The sequence below is a fragment of the Nerophis lumbriciformis genome, linkage group LG24 (assembly GCF_033978685.3).
Source record: "Nerophis lumbriciformis linkage group LG24, RoL_Nlum_v2.1, whole genome shotgun sequence".
NCBI lineage: Eukaryota > Metazoa > Chordata > Actinopteri > Syngnathiformes > Syngnathidae > Nerophis > Nerophis lumbriciformis.
The window spans coordinates 2,280,738-2,304,984 of NC_084571.2; the positions used below are offsets into that span (position 1 = coordinate 2,280,738).

Here is a 24,247-nt window from a genome sequence, read left to right on the forward strand (position 1 = left end):
CCAACCCGGAGATGGCACTCCACCCTTTTCCGGGCGAGAACCATGGACTCGGACTTGGAGGTGCTGATTCTCATCCCAGTCGCTTCACACTCAGCTGCGAACCGATCCAGTGAGAGCTGAAGATCCTGGCCAGATGAAGCCATCAGGACCAAATCATCTGCAAAAAGCAGAAACTGAAGCTATTGAGCCATATCGGTTTGAACCGTATGCAAGCGAAACCGACGAAAACGACACGACAGCCAGCGACACGGGAGAAAGCGAGGACGAATTCGGCGATCGCCTCCTAACCATCGATTGGTATGTGTTTGTTTGGCATTAAAGGAAACTAACAACTATGAACTAGGTTTACAGCATATGAAATACATTTGGCAACAACATGCACTTTGAGAGTGCAGACAGACCAATTTTCATCAATTAATATATTCTGTAGACATACCATAACAACCTGTAACACCTGTAACAAAATAATGGGGAGACTTCACTCAGGTTAACCATACCTAAATAGACACAAAATACTGCATTACACAAGACTACCCGACTGTACTCGAATGATTGAAAAAAATAAATGTTTTTAAGCTAAATAATTGGTAAACACAGTTTATGTATAATAATTTACGTAAAACCGCGAGTAATGAATAAAGTTTTCATCAATTAATATATTCTGTAGACATACCCTCATCCGCTCTCTTTTCCTGAAAGCTGATCCGTCCAGTTTTGGAGTTGATGTCAGCAGGCCAGGGAAGCTAGGGTCGATATTCTTCTCTTGATCATCTTCGGTGGCATAAGTAAATTTCGTCCAATTTCTTGCCACTTTGGCATCTTTGGGCCACTGGTGCAACTTGAATCCGTCCCTCTTCGTGTTGTTACACCCTCCGACAACACACCGACGATGATGTGTTTGAGAAAATGGCGGATTGCTTCCCGATGTGACGTCACGTTGTGACGTCATCGCTCCGAGAGCGAATAATAGAAAGGCGTTTAATTCGCCAAAATTCACCCATTTAGAGTTCGGAAATCGGTTAAAAAAATATATGGTCTTTTTTCTGCAACATCAAGGTATATATTGACGCTTACATAGGTCTGGTGATAATGTTCCCCTTTAAGAGCCAGCTGTACAATGAGCTGAAAGCTCAGCTGGACTTAACTTTCGTTTGCTGGGGATTTGTGGCTGACTGACACACCAAAAAGAAGAATTAGGATAAATCCAATTATTGATTGGTTAACAGCAGAGGTGGGACCAAGTCATTGTTTTGCAAGTCACAAGTAAGTAAGTCTCAAGTCTTTGCCCTCAAGTCCGAGTCAAGTCCCGAGTCAAGACAGGCAAGCCCCGAGTCAAGTCCAAAGTCAAGACTGGAAAGTCTCAAGTCAAGTCCTAAGTCCTGCATTTTGAGTTTCGAGTCCTTTCAAGTCCTTTTAACCACAGACTAATATATTAACACAGATTGTGTATGCTTTTCAAACGCTGTATTTATTTATTAAAACAAGTGCATTTTAAATTGCAGGAAAGAAAATTGTGCTGACATTGCACTTTATAATAGCACTATTAACCAGTCATTTTAAACATTAACTCATTCCTATACAGAACAAACACATTGAAAAATAAAGTGCAAATGTACTTATTTGTACAAAAGTGTTAACATTGAAAAAACATGACATATACGTGAACATAACAAAAAAGTTTTACTTTTTATATGTCAGGGCCCTATGCTGCATTGCATTTGCAAAAGACCAAATTAGCCAAGAGTCTGTCAGTCATTTGTGCACGATGGGGGCGTAGTATGATGCCACCATGGCTGAAAACTCGCTCCACTGGAGCACTGGAGGCAGGCACTGCCAAGACTCTCATGGCCACTCGGAACAGTGAAGGAAGAGTCTTCATGTTCAATGCCCAGAACAAAAGGGGGGAGAGAGTTGTTTTGGGTTGGCGCACTACTTGTAAGTGTATCTTGTGTTTTTTATGTTGATTTAATGAAAAAAGAAAAAGAAAAAAAAATTATTTGTTGTGCGGCCCGATACCAATCGATCCACGGACCAGTACCGGGCCGCGGCCCGGTGGTTGGGGACCACTGAGGTAAACAACCAACAGTATGTCAGAAAGCTAGCTAAAACGGTACACATATTCATAATATAGTATACATTTTAACTGACCTTTATTTTACTATTTTTGTCTTTTTTTAGGTGGCTAAAATACGCGGTGCTGCTGACCGCCGTCTAACGTTACGTGTGATATATTGACTAACGTAACCCTGCTTGAAAAAAATCACTGAACAAAAAGTATGAATAAGGTAGTGAACTGCAACAGATTCCCGTGTTTGCAATAACGTTATAACGTTAGCAGTGAGTTTACAGCCTCACTGATTTAACTACACAGCAAATAAAAGTCACGTTACTTAGCCAATAAACGTTATCTTACATTCAAAACTTACCGTTCTTTGTGCAACTTCAAATGCCGGACGAAGTTGGAAGTTGTTGCCTCTCCATCAGTAATTTTCGAACCGCATGTGTTGCATACTGCAAACCGTTTTGTGTTGACCACCTCGTAATTTTTATACCCAAACAAAATTATTTTAGGTATCATTTTTTGTTCACTGGCGTGTGGTTTGGACATGTCTTCTTCGTTGGTTGTCCTGCAATTTGATTGGATGAATGCTGTGTGATGAAAACAAAGTAGATCTAATTTGATTGGCTGTTGTACTGAGAGCACACCAGCTGACACACGCAACGCTGATAGACAAGTACACAATGAAAAATACGGAGCGCTCCCGAATAACTTTTTCATCTTTGGGTTTTGGGGAAAGTAGCAAGTCATGTCAAGTCATGTCAATTCAAAAGGCTCAAGTCCAAGTGAAGTCACAAGTCATTGATGTTAAAGTCTAAGTCGAGTTGCAAGTCTTTTTACATTTTGTCAAGTCGAGTCTAAAGTCATCAAATTCATGACTCGAGTCTGACTCGAGTCCAAGTCATGTGACTCGAGTCCACACCTCTGGTTAACAGATTAAGAGGCGCGTCTAAATACTTTTGTCCATGCACTCCCAGCTACGCAGGTGCTATTTTCTTTCCAGAACTTTCACTCTTCATCTCGCTCTCGCCTCCCTTTTGGCCGGCGTCCATTCGATGAGCGCAGCTAATTAGAAAACTTGACAGCAGCTCCTCTGTTCATCAGCACCCCCAGGGAAACACTCCCCTCCTCTGTCCCGCAAGGCCGCCGCCCCCCTGGAAAGGAAGAAAGCGCGCCTCCCTGACTCCCTGGTCGGACACGTCCGATGAGCCACAGAGGGGAGAGTGTTCTCGCCGCTGATAAAGACGTCATTGTGCGCTCGTCTCATCACCGGAGCCGAGGAGACGTGGACTCGCGTCCACACCCTGCTAATGAAGTTTTGTTTTTTTAACGAGCGCTCCGAAGACCGATGAAGTTGTGGAAGCATGCAGGCCTCCTGGAGCGCAGCCAGCCATGTTTGATACAACATGGCTGCTGAAGAAGAGACGTGTAAAGCAGCTTTGCAAGACGTCATACGCTACACTTTAGCTTCTCTCATGAGGGTTGCGGTTTACCTTAGCATTCCAACACCTCAAAGCTTGCACGTTATAAAGGTGTCTTGATCGGATATTGTTATTGGGTATCAGTTAGGGCTGGGCGATATGGCCTTTTTTTAATATCTCGATATCACTGATGGTGGAAACTTTACACTAGACTTCAGGCAACGTGGATCCTGTGCCTCTCCTGTCTTCCTCCAGACTCTGGGACCTCGATTTCCAAAGGAAATGCAAAATTTGCATGGTTGGGTGATGGTTTGGGGTGCCATGTCATCTGCTGGTGTCGGTCCACTCTGTTTCCTGAGATCCAGGGTCAACGCAGCCGTCTACCAGCAAGTTTTAGAGCACTTCATGCTTCCTGCTGCTGACCTGCTCTATGGAGATGGAGATTTCAAGTTCCAACAGGACTTGGCGCCTGCACACAGCGCAAAATCTACCCGTGCCTGGTTTACGGACCATGGTATTTCTGTTCTAAATTGGCCCGCCAACTCCCCTGACCTTAGCCCCATAGAAAATCTGTGGGGTATTGTGAAAAGGAAGATGCAGAATGCCAGACCCAAAAACGCAGAAGAGTTGAAGGCCACTATCAGAGCAACCTGGGCTCTCATAACACCTGAGCAGTGCCAGAAACTCATCGACTCCATGCCACGCCGCATTAACGCAGTAATTGAGGCAAAAGGAGCTCCAACCAAGTATTGAGTATTGTACATGCTCATATTTTTCATTTTCATACTTTTCAGTTGGCCAACATTTCTAAAAATCCCTTTTTTGTATTAGCCTTAAGTAATATTCTAATTTTGTGACACACGGAATTTTGGATTTTCATTAGTTGCCACTTCAAATCATCAAAATTAAATGAAATAAACATTTGAATGCATCAGTCTGTGTGCAATGAATAAATATAATGTACAAGTTACACCTTTTGAATGCAATTACTGAAATAAATCAAGTTTTTCAAAATATTCTAATTTACTGGCTTTTACCTGTATATCTCCATAATTTGCCTTCGCCTTGAATGAACACTTGATACATATAATCACAGCAGTATGATGATTCTATGTGTCTACATTAAAACATTCTTCTTCATACTGCGTTAATATATGCTCATTTTAAACTTTCATGCAGAAAGGGAAATCACAACTAAGTCAATTGGAGGTACTTGCTACTATTGGATCAAGTGTCCTTAACATTATCAATAGTAGCCTCTCTTCTGGAATAGTTCCAGTAGAGTTTAAACATGCAGTGGTACGACCTCTACTTAAAAAACCCAACCTCGACCCCTCTCTCCTCTCTAACTTTAGACCTATCTCTAATCTTCCATACATTTCCAAAATATTAGAGAAGGTTGTCTACAGTCAGTTGTTGCCCTTCTTAGAGGATAATGGTATCACTGAGCTGTTCCAGTCCGGTTTTAAAGCCCTCCACAGCACAGAGTCAGCGCTTCTAAAAGTTTTGAACGATATCCTCCTGTCCACTGATTCTGGTAAATATGTTGTCCTGGTGCTTTTAGATCTGTCTGCTGCGTTCCACACCGTCGACCACGCCACCTTAATCACTCGTCTTGAGAACTGTGTGGGCATTAAGGGCGTCGCCCTCAACTGGTTCCGGTCGTACCTAACCGACAGGAGTTTTTGTGTAAAAGTAGACAGTTTTATGTCGTCCACAGCTCCTTTACCACATGGGGTCCCCCAGGGCTCAATCCTTGCCCCAATTTTATTTGCGCTTTACCTTCTCCCCTTTGGTTCTATTTTTAGGAAGTACAGTATTGCATTTCATTTTTATGCCGATGATTGCCAGATTTATTTTCCCATGGCACAAAATAACACGGTTCAACGTCTTATTGACTGCCTGCACGACATCAAAGTCTGGCTTTCAGCTAACTTCCTGAGCCTAAATGAAGATAAAACAGAAGTTATGTTGTTCGGTCCAAGTCGCTCTCCCTCCCCCAACGTTGACCTCGGCACTCTGACCCCGTATCTCAGCGACTCTGTCACAAACCTGGGGGTAAAGTTTGACTCAGATTTTAAATTCGAAAAACAAATCAGCAGCGTCGTTCAAAAAAGCTTTTATCAATTACGCCAAATAGCGAAAGTGAAACCGCTTCTATCAAGACATGATCTTGAGAAATTAATCCACGCTTTTATCTCGACTCGTCTTGATTATTGTAATGCCCTGTATGTTGGCATTAGCCAGGCCTCCCTCGCCCCCCTGCAGCTCGTGCAGAACTCTGCTGCTCGTCTGCTAACACAGACCCGCAGACGTGAGCACATCACCCCTATTTTAGCGTCCCTTCACTGGCTCCCTGTGCGTTACCGAATACATTTTAAACTCCTTTTATTTGTTTTTAAATGTCTAAACAACCTCGCGCCAACCTATCTCTCCGACCTCCTTCAGCCTTACTGCCCCACCCGATCCTTAAGATCAGCCGATCAGCTGCTGTTGACGGTCCCTGACACAAGGCTGAAGCTTAGAGGTGACAGAGCTTTCGCCGTTGCTGCTCCCAAGCTCTGGAACGACCTACCCCTGAGTGTTAGACAAGCCTCCTCTCTTCCTGTTTTTAAATCTCTCTTAAAAACATACTTTTATTCCATGGCTTTTAACACTGAGTGATATCCATCCTGCAATGGCGCCCCATAATACACCTGCTGTGATCCTGTTTTTATGTTTTTATGTTTTTATTAATTCTATTTTAATTATTTATTTTTTATCGTGTTCTGTTTGTGTTGTGTTGTGTTTGCTCGGTACTCGTTTTATCTTTTAACCTGCTCATTGTACAGCACTTTGGCTACCCCTGTGGTGAATTTTAAATGTGCTTTATAAATAAAGTTGATTTGATTTGATTTGATTTGCTTGGCACCAAGGTTGGAATTGGGGGTTAAATCTCAAAAAATGATTCAGAGCGTGGCCACTGCTGCCGCTCACTGCTCCCCTCACCTCCGAGGGGGTGAACAAGGGGACGGGTCAAATGCAGAGGTTAATTTCACCACACCGAGTGTGTGTGTGTGTGTGTGACTATCGTTGGGACTTTAACTTGAACTTAAGAGGTTAGGGCCAGGCGGAGGTCTGGTACTCTTCTCCTTGCACTTTTATGACAGTAAAGAAGGTCAAATCTTCCTTAAAACATTGTCTGTACACTTGATCTGTTCCAGGCTTAAACAGTTACCTTTACTGTATTTCCATCTAAACAATGGAGGGTGGATCAATAATCTGAAACGCTCTTTGAAGACTGTTCTTGGCTCTGTTAAAGCTGCATGGATGCACCGAGCAGAAAAGGACACCTTTAAGTCACACTTTATTCCATTTGCAAGCCTGAGTTTGGCCATTAGGCCGTGCATTAGCAGGGTGATGCACGGCGTAGCGTAGGAAACCCGACTACACGCCGCAGGAAAGGTCATCAAATGCACGCGGCGTGTTTCTCTTCCGCCGGTCCTGGATCAATAGCTTTAAATAGACGCGCGCATGATTCCTGAGCAGTGCCGCTCTGTCTGTGAAAGATATTTTCTAACATTTCTGTAAAGCGATCCTGGCTCTCAGAGGAAGAAGGAAGATGCCCCGTCACCGCCGGCAAACACTTCCCGTTTTTTTTGTGTTTTTTTTACGTTGTCCAAGGGCGGAGCTTATGCGTGCGCGAAAAACGCCGTGTGAGGACAAACGTTGAGTGAAAGCAGAGGAGGAGACAGATGGTATTGGCGCCCACATCAGAGGACATTTAACCAAGCGCACATTTCAGCGTCCATTGTTTGTTTGCAAGCTCGACAACATCGCCATCCATGCGTCATGTGACACAACCTGAACAGAACTAATAGGAGCGCCCTGAAAGACCTCCACCAAGGCTTGGAAGCAACCGAATCAGATGCTACAGACATCACCCGCAAGATGTAACTAGAGATGTCCGATAATGGCTTTTTTGCCGATATCCGATATTCTGATATTGTCCAACTCTTAATTACCGATTCCGATATCAACCAATACCGATATGATTTATGAGTGGCAACTACCTGTGTTTGCCCAGTGGTAAGTCTGCTCTTGGTATTTATCGTTTTTTTATGAGAGGCAACTGCCTGTGTTTGACCACTGATAACTTTGCCTTTGGTTACATCTAGGTGTGTCCGATAATATCGGACTGCCGATATTATCGGCCGATAAATACTTTAAAATGTAATATCGGAAATGATCAGTATCGGTTTCAAAATGTAAAATGTATGACTTTTTAAAACGCCGCTGTGTACACGGACATAGGGAGAGGTACAGAGCGCCAATAAACCTTAAAGGCACTGCCTTTGCGTGCCGGCCCAATCACATAATATCTACGGCTTTTCACACACACAAGTGAATGCAAAGCATACTTGGTCAACAGCCGTACAGGTCACACTGAGGGTGGCCGTATAAACAACTTTAACACTGTTACAAATATGCGCCACACTGTGAACTCACACCAAACAAGAATGGCAAACACATTTCGGGAGAACATCCGCATTGTAACACAACATAAACACAACAGGACAAATACCCAGAACCCCTTGCAGCACTCACTCTTCCGGGACGCTACAATATACACCCCCCCCCCCCCCCCCCGTCCCCCCCCCCACCTCCACAACTCCATTTCCATTAGAGATGTCCGATAAGATCGGACTGCCGATATTATCGGACGATAAATGCTTTAAAATGTAATATCGGAAATTATCAGTATCGGTTTCAAAAAGTAAAATGTATGACTTTTTAAAACGCCGCTGTACGGAGTGGTACACTGACGTAGGGAGAAGTACAGAGCAGTTGCGTCTCCCAGTCATACTTGCCAACCCTCCCGATTTTCCCGGGAGACTCCCGAATTTCAGTGTCCCTCCCGAAAATCTCCCGGGGCAACCATTCTCCCGAATTTCTCCCGATTTCCACCCAGACAACAATGTTGGGGGCGTGCCGGCCCAGTCACATAATATCTACGGCGGCTTTTCACACACACAAGTGAATGCAAGCATACTTGGTCAACAGCCACACAGGTCACACTGAGGGTGGCCGTATAAACAACCTTAACACTGTTACAAATATACGCCACACTGTGAACCCACACCAAACAAGAATGACAAACACATTTCGGGAGAACATCCGCACCGTGACACAACATAAACACAACAGAACAAATACCCAGAACCCCTTGCAGCACTAACTCTTCCGGGATGCTACAATATACACCCCCCGCCCCCCCAACCACGCCCACCTCAACCTCCTCATGCTCTCTCAAGGAGAGCATGTCCCAAATTCCAAGCTGCTGTTGTGAGGCATGTTTAAAAAAATGATGCACTTTGTGACTTCAATAATAAATATGGCAGTGCCATGTTGGCATTTTTTTTTCCATAACTTGAGTTGATTTATTTTGGAAAACCTTGTTACATTGTTTAATGCATCCAGCGAGGCATAACAACAAAATTAGGCATAATAATGTGTTAATTCCACGACTCTATATATCGGTATCGGTTAATATCGGAATCGGTAATTAAGAGTTGGACAATATCGGAATATCGGCAAAAAAGCCATTATCAGACATCTCTAATTTCCATACATTTTTGAAAAAGCTCCATGGAGCCACCAGGGCGCCGCTAAAGAGCCACATGTGGCTGTACAGCCGCGGGTTGCTGACCCCCGCCATAGGGGGTGCCACACATGTCTTTTACATGTTTTTTGATAGGGAAAAAAACATAAGGAGTACTCCCCTAATTGAGTCCGACATTAAAAGTCTCTAATGGACACGAGAAGGGAGAAACCCTCACCTCCTTGGGGGAGGTAACACGAGCTTTATTGGACGAAACAGGCCTAAGAATTCACAGGATAAAACCCAACTTTATTTAATCCGTGTCTGGCGTTATCGATCCAAAAGGCGTTGAAGCGGAACGACCTGTCAAGAGTCGGGGGTCGGCGCGTCACACTCGCTGGCTTTGAAGGAAGCCTCGGGGAGGTTTTCACGGGGTTAATCCCGCCCGCTGCGGCTCTGGAGCTAATGAGGAGCAGCTCTGACGCTCCGCTGGGAATGACACGCTGCTGCATATTCTCCCGGCTTGTTCCGCGGGGTTCTGGCAGGATGGAGCCCTAACGGGGGGAAGGACTCGCCAGCGGGTCTGACAGCTCCAGCGCGGCCGACGTTAACGCTCGATGACCGTGGAAACTGCCGCGGCCAGTCATTAATTGAGGGGGTGAAAAAACAGGGGGAACAATTTATGAAATGACTATTCTCTCTAGGCGCTGAGATGACAGGAACCAGACTCATCCAGTGGCTCAGAACATTCTCTGCTTCCCCCTATTTGGACCATCTATGAATCTATAGGGTCCTAATGTCATGCTGCAATCACACAAGAACTAGATTCTCTGTGCGTGTGTGTGTGTGTGTGTGTGTGTGTGTGTGTGTGTGTATGTGTGTGTGTGTGTGGGATTATTGAGAAACACTTCCTTTGTGCAACATCAGAACCAAAAGTGAATAACAGCTGCCATTAATGCGCTGCCAAAAAAGATTTGGCAATGTTTCATCCCAAGAAAAGACTCATCTTCTTCTTGTGGTTTTAGGAATACCAGCAATACTACAACATATACGGTCTCCCTCCTTCAAGAACGTTCTTTACATTCCAGAAAATACGCTCTAAAATCCATAAACACCTAAAGTAGCGAGCTTAACGTTAAAACTAATTTGTCACGGTTATTTCACGTGTTTGCACAGGTCATTTTGCTGTTTAAGTGATCCCAAGATGCAGAGACGGTAGGCGAAGTGCAGGTACAATCATTTAATCACACTGGGGTCTAGAGATTGTACTGGCAGCAAAGTACACTATACAATAATCTAAAGTTAAAGTACCACTAGGTGTGGTGAAATCTGTCCTCTGCATTTGACCCATCCCCATGTTCACCCCCTGGAAGGTGAGGGGAGCAGTGAGCAGCAGCGTGCGGGAATCATTTAGTGATTTAACCCCAAATAATCACCAAAATGATTCCCGGGCGCGGCCACCGCTGCTGCCCACTGCTCCCCTCACCTCCCAGGGGGTGATCAAGGGTGATGGGTCAAATGCAGAGAATAATCTCGCCACACCTAGTGTGTGTGTGTGACAATCATTGGTACTTTCACTTTAACTTTAACTTTAATTCCAACCTTTGATGCATGAGTGCCAAGCAGGGAGGCAATGGGTCCCATTTTTTGTAGTCTTTGGTATGACTCGGCAAGGGTTCGAACTCAGGGCGGACACTCTAACCACAAGGCCACCGAGCTGGTCTAGCACCCGACATGTGAACCTGAAGGAATTTAATAGGCCTAATTTCCAATTAAAAACAGGTGCACAAAGAAATGAAAGATGATTGCCAATAAAGAGGTGATGTTCGGCAAAGAAAGGAAAGATGATTGCCAATAAAGAGGTGATGTTTGGCAAAGAAGTGAAAGATGATTGCCAATAAAGAGGTGATGTTCGGCAAAGAAATGAAAGATGATTGCCAATAAAGAGGTGATGTTCGGCAAAGAAGTGAAAGATGATTGCCAATAAAAAGGTGATGTTTGGCAAAGAAGTGAAAGATGATTGCCAATAAAGAGGTGATGTTTGGCAAAGAAGTGAAAGATGATTGCCAATAAAGAGGTGATGTTTGGCAAAGAAGTGAAAGATGATTGCCAATAAAGAGGTGATGTTTGGCAAAGAAGTGAAAGATGATTGCCAATAAAGAGGTGATGTTTGGCAAAGAAGTGAAAGATGATTGCCAATAAAGAGGTGATGTTTGGCAAAGAAGTGAAAGATGATTGCCAATAAAGAGGTGATGTTCGGCAAAGAAGTGAAAGATGATTGCCAATAAAGAGGTGATGTTTGGCAAAGAAGTGAAAGATGATTGCCAATAAAGAGGTGATGTTTGGCAAAGAAGTGAAAGATGATTGCCAATAAAGAGGTGATGTTCGGCAAAAAAGTGAAAGATGATTGCCAATAAAGAGGTGATGTTTGGCAAAGAGAAAATCCGACAACAGAACAGCAAACCCTACAGGAACTAAACAGGAACTACAACATTAAAAGTAAAAAAGTAGAAGCACCAGGACAGGAAATGACACAAAACACCGGAAAATAACTAACAAAGTCCAAACTGTCATGTTGGATCGTGACACATTTATTGCTAGACTAAACTAAACATCGGTCACGTTAGGGACGCCCTCTCCTATTCGGAGATCACGCGCACACTCGATGGCAGTAAAAGCATAATTAATAATAGTAATAAGAAATTATAATTGGTTAAATCACCAAAATGATTCCCGAGCGTGGCCACCGTTGCTGCTCACTGCTCCTCTCACCTTCCAGGGGGTGGAACAAAGAGATGGGTCAAACGCAGAGAGTAATTTCACCACACCTAGTGTGTGTGTGTGTGTGTGTGTGTGTGTGTGTGTGTGTGTGTGTGTGTGTGTGCGTGTGACTATCAGTGGTACTTTAACTTTAACTTAATTACAACTTTGCAGATATGCTCCATGTTCATTTTACGCTTGACAAGTGTTTGCCCATCTTAAACAATAATTTATGTTTCTACACATTTAACCCCATGTGTTAAAAATATTTAAAAGAATTATTGAGAGCGAGCTTTAACGCTAATTCTTGTTGGTAAATGAGAGACTATCATCACACTTCAACATATCTTACATGGAAATGATGCCTCTTTGTTGGGTCAGCATTGCAAATGAAAATAGGTTATTAACTGTCGTACCCTGGATAAATAAAGCTAGAATAAATATATGAATATGTGTAAACTAGGAAGTAGGTCTTAGGCAGGGGTGTCCAAACTTTTTCCACTGAGGGCTGCACACTGAAAAAAAAAATCAGCATGCTGGGGCCATTTTGATGTTTTTAATTTTCAAGACTAATACAATCTAAATATTTATTTTACGCTTTAGAGCTCCCTTCAAATTTAGTCCCGGGGACCTGAAAGAGGCTCAGTCATAAAAAATGGTAAAAAAATAAGTGCAATCATTAATGCACAAAATATATTATTTATGACTCATTTTTAGTTTTTCATTATATTTTACTTCTATTACTGTATGTAAAATCCTGCTCTGCAGCTATTTAATTTGTGGGATGAATAAAAGTATATCTGCCCATCTATCGATTATGTTTTGTTTTTATGCAAAGCTTAAATGTCCGGTCTATCTGTCGATATATATTACCTTTTTGTCAGCAAAAACCCTGTTTTGTATGGCAAACACAAAAAATATGCAATAATCCCCCCCCCCCCCAAATAATTCAAAGTGGAATATTTGATGTGAACTACTAGGTCAATATTTCTTAACAACATTGAATTCAATTATTTATTATTTTTTGAACAATGACAATAAAAAAATAAAAAAAATCCCCCTAAATTTCTTGGCAACTCAAAAGTCAAAAAAACAAGTCATACATTATTATTATTTTTCCTTTCAATAGTTACATTTCTAGATCAACTTCAGAGCTATCTGTCGATTATACGTTTCTATACATTTTTTTTTTATCAGGGTCTCTGCAGGTTTCAACATGTCATATTTAAGACTTTTTAGGACTTTTTTTAAGACCCTTTTGTCAACGTTTTAAGACCTTTCAAAATCATATTCAAGACCTTTTATGAGATTTTAGAAGGTTTGACATTTTCAGGCCTTAAATTCAAATTATTGGATTCAAGACTTTTTTTTTTTTGACTTTTTAAGACCCCACGGATACCTTGTTTATGTTTAAAAAAAAAAAAAAAACATTGTATGCCCATTTTGTCAAAGAAAACTTAGTTTTTATATGGCAAACACACAAAATATGCAGAATGTTTCCTCCCAAAAAATGTCAAAGTATTGTTTGATGCAAAGTACTTGGAGCCTTGAATAGATCAATATGTGATAACCACATTGATTTTGATTTATTATTATTTTTTGAGCAATGACAGCTTTAATGAAAATTAAAAAAACCAGACTGTGGCACCTTTGTGTTATTAGAGTAAACATTGCAACTTTTTCTCGTTACATTTCACCTGTTTGCTGTTTTATTCCACTTTTTTATATTTAATTTTTTTTTTTTAATAGCATTTTTAGAATATGCCGTTAAAAAAATAGCTGTGGGCCGCACTTTGGACACCCCTGGACTAAGATGGTATGTAGAAGGACGACAATTGTGTCGTTTGAGCAGTAAAGAGTTAAAGTTAAAGTGCCACTGATAGTCACACACACACTAGGTATGGTGAAATTACCCTCTGCCTTTGACCCATCCCCTTGTTCCACCCCCTGGGAGGTGAGGGGAGCAGTGAGCAGCAGCGGTGGCCGCGCTGGGGAATCATTTCGACTGCATAATTTGCATGTATTAGCGCGAGTACAACACCATGTAAAGTTAAAAAGTTAAAGTTAAAGTACCAATGATTGTCACACACTAGAGATGCGCGGATAGGCAATTATTTCATCCGCAACCGCATCACAAAAGTCGTCACCCATCCGCCATCCACCCGAACTAACATTTTATCAAAACCGCACCCGCCCGCACCCGCCTGTTGTTATATATCTAATATAGACGATGCAAGGCATTAGTGAGGTTATAAAGCTTTTGCCTGTTAAAGAAAGGAGACTGATCCAATGCAGCAGAGACATTCAATGCGTGCCACGCTGTCACGGCCCAGACGCACACCAGTGCGCAATCATCTGGGAGCCGCGCTGAGCGCACCTCCGAGCGCGCTCGCGCCACTAAAACTGCTGCAGGCAGCTGCGTTCACACATGCATCTGTAAGCCTTGTTTTAACATCCTGTGGCACTCTTCTGGGATCACGGTGGACGAAACTGCTCATGCTCAGGGTGTTTGTGGAGGTTCGGGGTTTTGCACAAATGTGATGCACCATGTTAGATGTCCCGGTTTTGTGACTGTCGTAGACATAAACAGCGTCGCAGCTCTTGCAAATCACGTAGCCAGCATTACTATCATCCTGATTTACAACCTCATAAAAACGAGTCCATGCTGAACTTTTCTGGCCTTTTTTTCCCCTGGTCTTTAGTATTCCCTTTTTTAGTTTTTGTCGCGTACCACGTTTGCTGCCGGCGTTGCCATCTTTTTTTTTCTTCTTCTTCTGTTGTGGCGTGCTGCAGGTGCCTGATGAAAAATAATTGCCTGTTTCAAAGAGTGCTGCTCGTTTTTCGTATGTGGGTAACATTTAACTATGTATATATACAGTGGGGCAAAAAAGTATTTAGTCAGCCACCAATTGTGCAAGTTCTCCCACTTAAAATGATGACAGAGGTCTGTAATTTTCATCATAGGTACACTTCAACTGTGAGAGACAGAATGTGAAAAAAAATCCAGGAATTCACATTGTAGGAATTTTAAAGAATTTATTTGTAAATTATGGTGGAAAATAAGTATTTGGTCAATAACAAAAATTCAACTCAATACTTTGTTATTGCCAACAAAGGTTATATTACAGAGGTCAAACGATTACTATAGGTCTTTACCAGGTTTGCACACACAGTAGCTGGTATTTTGGCCCATTCCTCCATGCAGATCTTCTCGAGAGCAGTGATGTTTTGGGGCTGTCGCCGAGCAACACGGACTTTCAACTCCCTCCACAGATTTTCTATGGGGTTGAGGTCTGGAGACTGGCTAGGCCACTCCAGGACTTTCAAATGCTTCTTACTGAGCCACTCCTTCGTTGCCCGGGCGGTGTGTTTGGGATCATTGTCATGCTGGAAGACCCAGCCACGTTTCATCTTCAAAGCTCTCACTGATGGAAGGAGGTTTTGGCTCAAAATCTCGCGATACATGGCCCCATTCATTCTTTCCTTAACACGGATCAGTCGGCCTGTCCCCTTAGCAGAAAAACAGCCCCAAAGCATGATGTTTCCACCCCCATGCTTCACAGTAGGTATGGTGTTCTTGGGATGCAACTCAGTATTCTTCTTCCTCCAAACACGACGAGTTGAGTTTATACCAAAAAGTTATATTTTGGTTTCATCTGACCACATGACATTCTCCCAATCCTCTGCTGTATCATCCATGTGCTCTCTGGCAAACTTCAGGCGGGCCTGGACATGCACTGGCTTAAGCAGGGGGACACGTCTGGCACTGCAGGATTTGTTTCCCTGTCGGCATAGTGTGTTACTGATGGTAACCTTTGTTACTTTGGTCCCAGCTCTCTGCAGGTCATTCTCCAGGTCCCCCCGTGTGGTTCTGGGATTTTTGCTCACTGTTCTCATGATCATTTTGAACCCACGGGATGAGATCTTGCGTGGAGCCCCAGATCAAAGGATATTATCGGTGGTCTTGTATGTCTTCCATTTTCTGATAATTGCTCCCACAGTTGATTTTTTCACACCAAGCTGCTTGCCTATTGTAGATTCACTCTTCACAGTCTGGTGCAGGTCTACAATTCTTTTCCTAGTGTCCTTTGACAGCTCTTTGGTCTTGGCCATAGTGGAGTTTGGAGTCTGACTGTTTGAGGCTGTGGACAGGTGTCTTTTATACAGATAACAAGTTCAAACAGGTGCCATTAATACAGGTAACAAGTGGAGGACAGAAGAGCTTCTTAAAGAAGAAGTTACAGGTCTGTGAGAGCCAGAGATCTTCCTTGTTTGAAGTGACCAAATACTTATTTTCCACCATAATTTACAAATAAATTCTTTAAAATTCCTACAATGTGAATTCCTGGATTGTTTTTTCATATTCTGTCCCTCACAGTTGAAGTGTACCTATGATGAAAATTACAGACCTCTGTCATCATTTTAAGTTAGAGAACTTGCACAATTGGTGGCTGACTAAATACTTTTTTTGCCCCACTGTATTTCCGAATTGGTTTAACTGCCACCCGACTGAATCTATTTAAAATCTTTTTTTTTTATTTCAACCGCCCGACCCGCGGATAAAATCTAATTTTTTTTTATTTCAACCGCCCGACCCGCGGATAATCCGCGGACTCCGCGGTTGTGTCCGCAAACCGCGCATCTCTATCACACACACACTAGGTGTGGCGAAATTATTCTCTGCATTTGACCCATCACCCTTGATCACCACCTGGGAGGTGAGGGGAGCAGTGGGCAGCAGCGGTGGCCGCGCCCGGGAATCATTTTTGGTGATTTAACCCCCAATTCCAACCCTTGATGCTGAGAGCCAAGCAGGGAGGTAATGGGTCCCATTTTTAAAGTGTACCGATCTCAGGGCGGACACCAACGAGCGGTAAAAATCATGTGACCCACCGTTACTCAAGCTGTCACTGCGGCACGTACTGCATATGCCAGCTCAATACTGCCCCCAGTGGTCAAATGAAAAAACAAACAGAAATGGCCCAACCGATGACATAACAGTTCCTCATAGAAGTTCCATTTTCCACCACAGCGCCATCTGCTGGTTGTGCCTAGAATGCAAAATGGCCACTAAACCTTATGTCTCCTCCTTGCAGACCCTCTCCTGCCCACCTACTTCCCGTCAACCTCCTTCGAGACTGATCCGACGTCGTCCACCTTCAGCGACTACTTCCTCCCCGACGGCTCCGAAGGCCCGCCGCCTGGAGACGAGACTACCACGGCCAGCGCCGGCTCGCCGCGCTACCTGGGCCGCGGCCTCAACGAGAACCTCATCCCTATCTCCTGCTCCATCCTGGCGGCCGTGGTGCTTGTGGGCCTGGTGGCGTACGTTGTTTTTAAGAGGTCAGTGGCGACGACACACGCAAAGGGTGACTAAACGCAACGCCTCGGGCTGCGGGAGCTGAACCACAATCGCGGACAGCCTTTCAGTGTGAATAAAAAATAAAAAAAACACACATAACAAAGCGCAACACTCTCTGAGCAAAGTGCATTATGGAGGTCACCCACACATTAACACACACTTTCACGCACGCACCCACACACACACACACACACACACACAAAAAAAACACTTACACAAACACTCTTGTATGTGTTACCTTCTTGAGACCTCCGAAAAATGCCTACCTCTTTAGGACCTCCCTTTTTAGATATATAAAGATGTGTATTTACAACATTAATAATATATAAATACTATGTAAATATAAAAAAGGTAAGCTTTTATTTATTTATTAGGGCCCGCCATGGCCCATTGCAAAAGGACTCCCACAGGGAGTCCTTATGCAATGGGACATAAGGACCTATTGTTATTCGATCGTTTTTTCTTTCTTATTATTATTATTCTTCCGCAGCTTTGCGCACTACTTTCACCCCCTTAACATGCTTCAAAACTCACCAAATTTTACACACACATCAGTAATATACGGCAAAACTTTTTATCAAAGAACCAAACTTCAAAACTCAAAATTGCGCTCTAGCGCCCCCTAGGAAAAAAAAAAACTAGACTGCCTGTAACTCCCACTAGGAAGGTTGGAAAAATATGAAACAAAATCCTCTATGTAGGTCTGACTTAGACCTAGTTCTCATAATTGTATGTCTTTAATTGTATGTCTTCGGGCTAAAATCAACAGGAAGTTGGCAATTCCCCCTTCAAGACAAAAAAGTACTAAAAACAGTCACTTTTGCCTCTTTGAGCTGCTATTTGACCCCCTTAACATGCTTCAAAACTCACCAAACTCAACACAGATATCAGGACTGGCTAAAACTGTGATATAATGAAAAAACCTAACCCCAAATCTAAAAATTGCGCTGTACAGCAATTTTTGAATAAAACGGACAAAAAACTGCGCCTCGGAAGAAAAAAATTACCAAACTGCCTGTAACTCCCACTGGGAAAGTCGGAGAGACATGAAACAAAAACCTCTATGTAGGTCTCACTTAGACCTACATTCCATTAATTGACAACCCCCAGGAAAAATCTACAGGAAGTTTGCTATTCCCCCTTCAAAACAATTTTTTTGTAAAAACCGGTCACCTTCCTTCAAAAACGAACTCCTCTGAGCGCGTTTGTCGTTTCGCCTTCAAACTAACACAGGAGAGAGATTGACCCCTTGTGAATACAACAACAGAAGCGCTTTTTAATTAAGTGCTCCGGTTTTGATTTTATGACCCTTCAAAGACCCGCTGCACTCATGCTGCTGCGGTGCTGGTTTTTTAAGATGGCTGCTTAAAAGCAGGAAGCACCAACGTGCCCACACAATGCAGACAAGGTAGGTACACTACACAAAAGTCTTGGGACACTTCAGACTAAAAGTAGACAAAAGTATTGGGACACTTAGGACTAGCACCTGCCAAATACGCGGGCCCGAACAACGCTGCTTGCAGCTTTAATTTGTATTTGTTGTTTGTAATAGTTTTTTAATCTTCACTATTTACTTCAAATTATATCTAGGGATGTCCGATAATGGCTTTTTGCCGATATCCGATATTCCGATATTGTCCAACTCTTTAATTACCGATACCGATATCAACCGGTATATACAGTCGTGGAATTAACACATTATTATGCTTAATTTGGACAACCCGGTATGGTGAAGATAAGGCACTTTAAAACATTTTTTTATAAAATAAAATAAGATAAATAAATTAAAAACATTTTCTTGAATAAAAAAAGAAAGTAAAACAATATAAAAACAGTTACATAGAAACTAGTAATTAATGAAAATGAGTCAAATTAACTGTTAAAGGTTAGTTCTATTAGTGGACCAATCATGTGTGCTTACGGACTGTATCCCTTGCAGACTGTATTGATATATATTGATATATAATGTAGGAACCACAATATTAATAACAGAAAGAAACAACCCTTTTGTGTGAATGAGAATGAGAATGGGGGAGGAAGGTTTTTTGGGTTGGTGCACTAATTGTAAGTGTATCTTGTGTATTGTATGTTGATTAAATAATAAAAAAAACAAAAAACAAAAAACGATACCGATAATTTCTGATATTAAATTTGAACGCATTTATCGGACATCTCTAATTATAAAAGGATGTCTATACATACCGTATTTTTCGGAGTATAAGTCGCACCGCAGTATAAGTCGCACCTGCCCAAAATGCATAATACAAAAGGAAAAAAAACATAAATAAGTCGCACTGGAGCCCGGCCAAACTATGAAAAAAACTGCGACTTATAGTCCGAAAAATACGGTACATATTTATTTAGATTTTTTTTAATTAATTTTGGCCAAAGGGGGCGCATTTCAATTTCTTACACACACTTGTTATTTCATATGTTGACCAGAGGGGGAGCACTTTTAAAACCGACACACGGTCAATTTGAAAAATGTCACCACCAGGGGGTGCAAATGAGATCTCTTTTGTTTTTTTGTATTGTGCTTAAGGCAGATGACAAACGGACCACAGACGGCTCCTGTGCCGCACTTTGGGCAACCCGGCTGTAGAAGCTAACTGTTAATGCCTCTATAGCAGTGGTTCTTAACCTGGGTTCGATGGAACCCTAGGGGTTCGGTGAGTCGGGCTCAGGGGTTTGGCGGAGGTCAAGACACACCCGACTCATTGTCTAAATAAAAAGTTCTCCCTATCGGTGTATTACGGATACGGCAACAGCAGAAGTCAGACTGATTTGCAGGTGTGTAATTTGTTGTGAGTTTATGCACTGTGTTGGTTTTGTTCTTTGAACAAGGTGATGTTCATGCACGGTTCATTTTGTGCATCAGTAAAAAAACATGGTAACACTTTAGTATGGGGAACATATTCACCATTAATTAGTTGCTTATTAACATGCAAATTAGTAACATATTGGCTCTTAACTAGTCATTATTAAGTACTTATTAATGCCTTATTCGGCATGGCCTTATTATAACCCTAACCCTCTAACCCTAACCCTAACCCTAACCAAAACACTCTAAATTAAGTCTTTGTTACTTAGAATATGTTCCCCATACTAAAGTGTTACCAAAAACATATAACTTTGTCTTGAATTCGAAAAAAACAACATTTTATTTTTCACTAAAGAAGGGTTCGGTGAATGCGCTTATGAAACTGGTGGGGTTCGGTACCTCCATAAGGTTAAGAACCACTGCACTATAGTCTTAGTAGCATAGTGTATTTGTTCATCCTATGGTCACATATGGGTTGTCTTACGTCGGCACCGGAAGTCGTAAAATCAGCTGTTCACCTGGCGGGTTTTTTCGGGGATGAATAGGGAAGTCCTTCTTTAGCTGCCATCTTGTTTTATCATATATTGCTGCCTTTGCACCTGTCAATGTTCACTCTTGTATGCACATTAAATCAACAAAAAATCCTGACTTTGGAGCAATGTTCACGGACTCTAGTATTTGGCTTTCTTGTAGATGCAATGGTTTTCTGTATTGGGACCATGATTTCGGTCCTCACTTGTGTACTTGTCCTTGTTGATGTCTCAAGAAGGACAGAAATACACACACACACACACACACATATATACACACACACACACACACACACACACACACACACACTCGCATTGATGCAGTGTCAAGAACACATTTGAGCGCACGTTAAGAAACATTGATTATTTGAAACCCGGGGCACATAACAGTGCTATATTTATGTGCCAAGTGCGAACCGGGACACACACACACACACACACACACACACACACACACACACACACACACACACACACACACACACGCACGCACACAAAAGCATAATGACTGTTTCTTGGAAAGTCAACATGTATTAGCAAAGTGTTTCTCAACCATAAAGCCTGTTGTTGGGCAGCCAAAAAAAAAAAAAAATAAAAAAAATAAATAAATATATATATATATATATATATCTATATATAGCTGGGGTCCCGTATGGGCCGCAGCGGTACTTTTTTGTAATACACTTTTCCACCACGTGTGGCAGTAATGACAATATCAAACAAACAGAAGAAGTCTGGAGCTAAAGTCATAGAGAAGTTTCTTAAGCGCAAAAAATACAACTAAAGTGTTGAAGCTGTATGTTCATCTGTACTTTAATTTCATTGACAGTTTATTTAGGAAACATAAGATAGTTATTCACTAATTTAGTTAGATTGTATTTATTTTAGCCTTGCCTAATTGTATGTAAATACATTTTTCATCAGTTTTTATGACACACTTCTTTTGCAGTATATTTGATTGGTGTTTTGTAATCAGCCTGACCTAAGCCTTGATAATAATATTTGCGCTTTCATATCATGTGGCAAGGTTTATCTTGTTAAACTAAGTAGATTACATATAATTACTGAATATTAGACTTAGACTTCCTTTTTATTGTCATTCAAATGTGAACTTTACAGTACAGATAAGAACAACATTTCGTTGCATTAGTTCATGGTAGTGCAGGATAAAAAAGCAATAAGGTGCAGATTCAAATAAATAGATTACTGTACAGATAAATATATTTCACTTTTGCATATGCATCCAGGTTTATGGCATACTTGCCAACCCTCCCGGATTTTCCGGGAGACTCCCGAAATTCAGCGCCTCTCCCGAAAACCTCCCGGGACAAATTTTCTCCCGAAAATCTCCCGAAATTCAGGCGGAGCTGGAGGCCACGCCACCTCCAGCTCCATGCGGACCTGAGTCCGCTTTCCCACAATATAAAGAACGTCTACAGTAAAGCAGTCCGTCTGCCGTAAACAGCAATGTTGTGACACTCTTAAACAGGACAATACTGCCATCTAGTGCATTTGATGAAAGCACTTTTGTGCGTGCCACACAGCAATGCATCATCAGAGAGGGTGTTCGGCATGGTTAGAAAGATAGTGACAGAGAATAGAACAAGGATGGACAATTCAACCCTTAACTCAACAATGAGTAGATGAGTGTTATGTGTGTGTATATGTGTAAATAAATGAACACTGAAATTCAAGTATTTATTTTATTCATATATATATATATATATCTCCCAGCTCGCTAGCCTCAATCTGAACCTTGGTATTTACCGTGATGACGGACTGGCAGTGTGTCGCGCCTCGCCAAGGAGCAGCGAGAATACCAAGAAGCGCATATGCCAAATTTTCAAAGAGAACGGCCTACGGATCACGATTGAAGCCAACAAGCAAACCGTCAACTTTCTTGACGTCACTTTCAACCTGAGAAATAACAGCTACCAACCATTCACGAAACCCAACACAACACTCCAATACGTGCACCATGACAGCAACCATCCACCCACCACCACGAAAAGAATACCTACCGGAATCAATAAAAGGCTATCGATGCTGTCATCTAGCAAAGCTGAATTTGACCAAGCAACCCCCCCGTACCAAAAAGCCCTTGATGAAAGCGGATACAATTTCACCCTCACCTATGAACCCACGCCAGGAAACCAGCCAAAAAAGAACAGAAAACGAAACGGCATCATCTGGTACAACCCCCCATACAGCAAAAACGTCTCAACGAACATTGGACACAAATTCCTCAACCTGATTGACAAACACTTTCCCAAAGGCAACAACCTAAGAAAAGTATTCAACAAGAACAACATCAAATTGAGCTACAGCTGCATGAACAATATACGACAAATCATCTCAAACCACAACAAAACAATTGCAAATGAGCCGTCGACCCCCAGTCAGAACGACTCCAAAACCAACAAAGCATGTAACTGTCGAAAGAAACCTGATTGCCCCCTCAACGGGGGATGCTTACAAACATCAGTTGTCTACCAATCTAAGGTAATACGCAAGGACATTAACACATCCGACACATATGTAGGATTAACCGAGGGTGAATTCAAAACCAGATGGAACAACCACAAGGCTTCTTTCAGGAACAAAAACCTGCGAAATACCACAGAACTCAGCAAACACATTTGGGACCTCAAAGACAATAATGTTGAATATTCAATAACATGGCAAATTCTTGCATCCAGCACACCTTACAATAGTGGTAATAAAAGATGCAACCTATGCTTGAAAGAGAAACTGTTTATTATCTACCGTCCAGACCTGTCATCCCTCAACAAGCGCAGCGAAATTGTAACAACATGCCGCCATAGACGGAAACACCTCCTAGGTAACACATGAACCAATCACCACGCCCCTAGGCCAGCCTGTACCCACCCACTCTGTGCCCTATATAAACCATGGTATGCGAATGCTCCCATTAAAATCTCCTGACGATTGAGGGTACCCCCCCTCATGAAACAGGCCTGTAGAGATGAAATAGTCTTGTGATTTTTTTCCCCCACACATACATATATATATATATATATATATATATATATATATATATATATATATATATATATATATATATATATATATATAAATATATATATATCCATCCATCCATCCATCCATTTACTACCGCTTATTCCCTTCGGGGTCGCGGGGATATATATATATATATATATATATATATATATGAAATACTTGGTGAATTCTAGCTGTAAATATACTCCTCCCCTCTTAACCACGCCCCCAAACACGACCCCGCCCCAACCACGCCCCCCGCACCCACCCCCCGAAATTGGAGGTCTCAAGGTTGGCAAGTATGGTTTATGGATGCATGTTATATTGTCTTTATTGACCTCATCTTTCCTGGTGATAAGTGGTGTAGTGGAAAGTTGGGCCCCCGAGATCAAAACCCTGAATTAGCAGTTAACCCAAATACTTGATTGTGTTAACTTTACTCCAGACTTCAATGTATATACACACACACACACACAAACCAACACACAAATGTGCAGTTTCAACAAAGTGTTTTAGTGTCAACACATTACGGGTCGAAGCAAAAACCAAATGGCTGCAGGCAAACAAGCCTCGGGGAGGACGAGTTAGGCAAACATGTCCTCGTACTGTACGTAAACAACATGATTATTCCTATAATAACACTTGTCGAACGCCTTACATACATCGCATGTCCTAATGACCCACATGGTGAT

General features: G+C 42.1%; 1 protein-coding gene across 2 annotated transcripts in view; it reads left to right on the plus strand.

Moving 5' to 3' along the window:
* The window catches only part of ngfra (nerve growth factor receptor a (TNFR superfamily, member 16)), a 131,752-nt gene that overhangs the window by 87,085 nt on the left and 20,420 nt on the right, over window positions 1-24,247 (plus strand). For both annotated transcript variants that reach the window (XM_061981321.1, XM_061981320.1), the window contains exon 4: window positions 16,918-17,164. In XM_061981321.1, coding sequence (XP_061837305.1) covers window positions 16,918-17,164 — 247 coding nt within the window. The remainder of the gene's footprint in view (window positions 1-16,917; window positions 17,165-24,247) is intronic.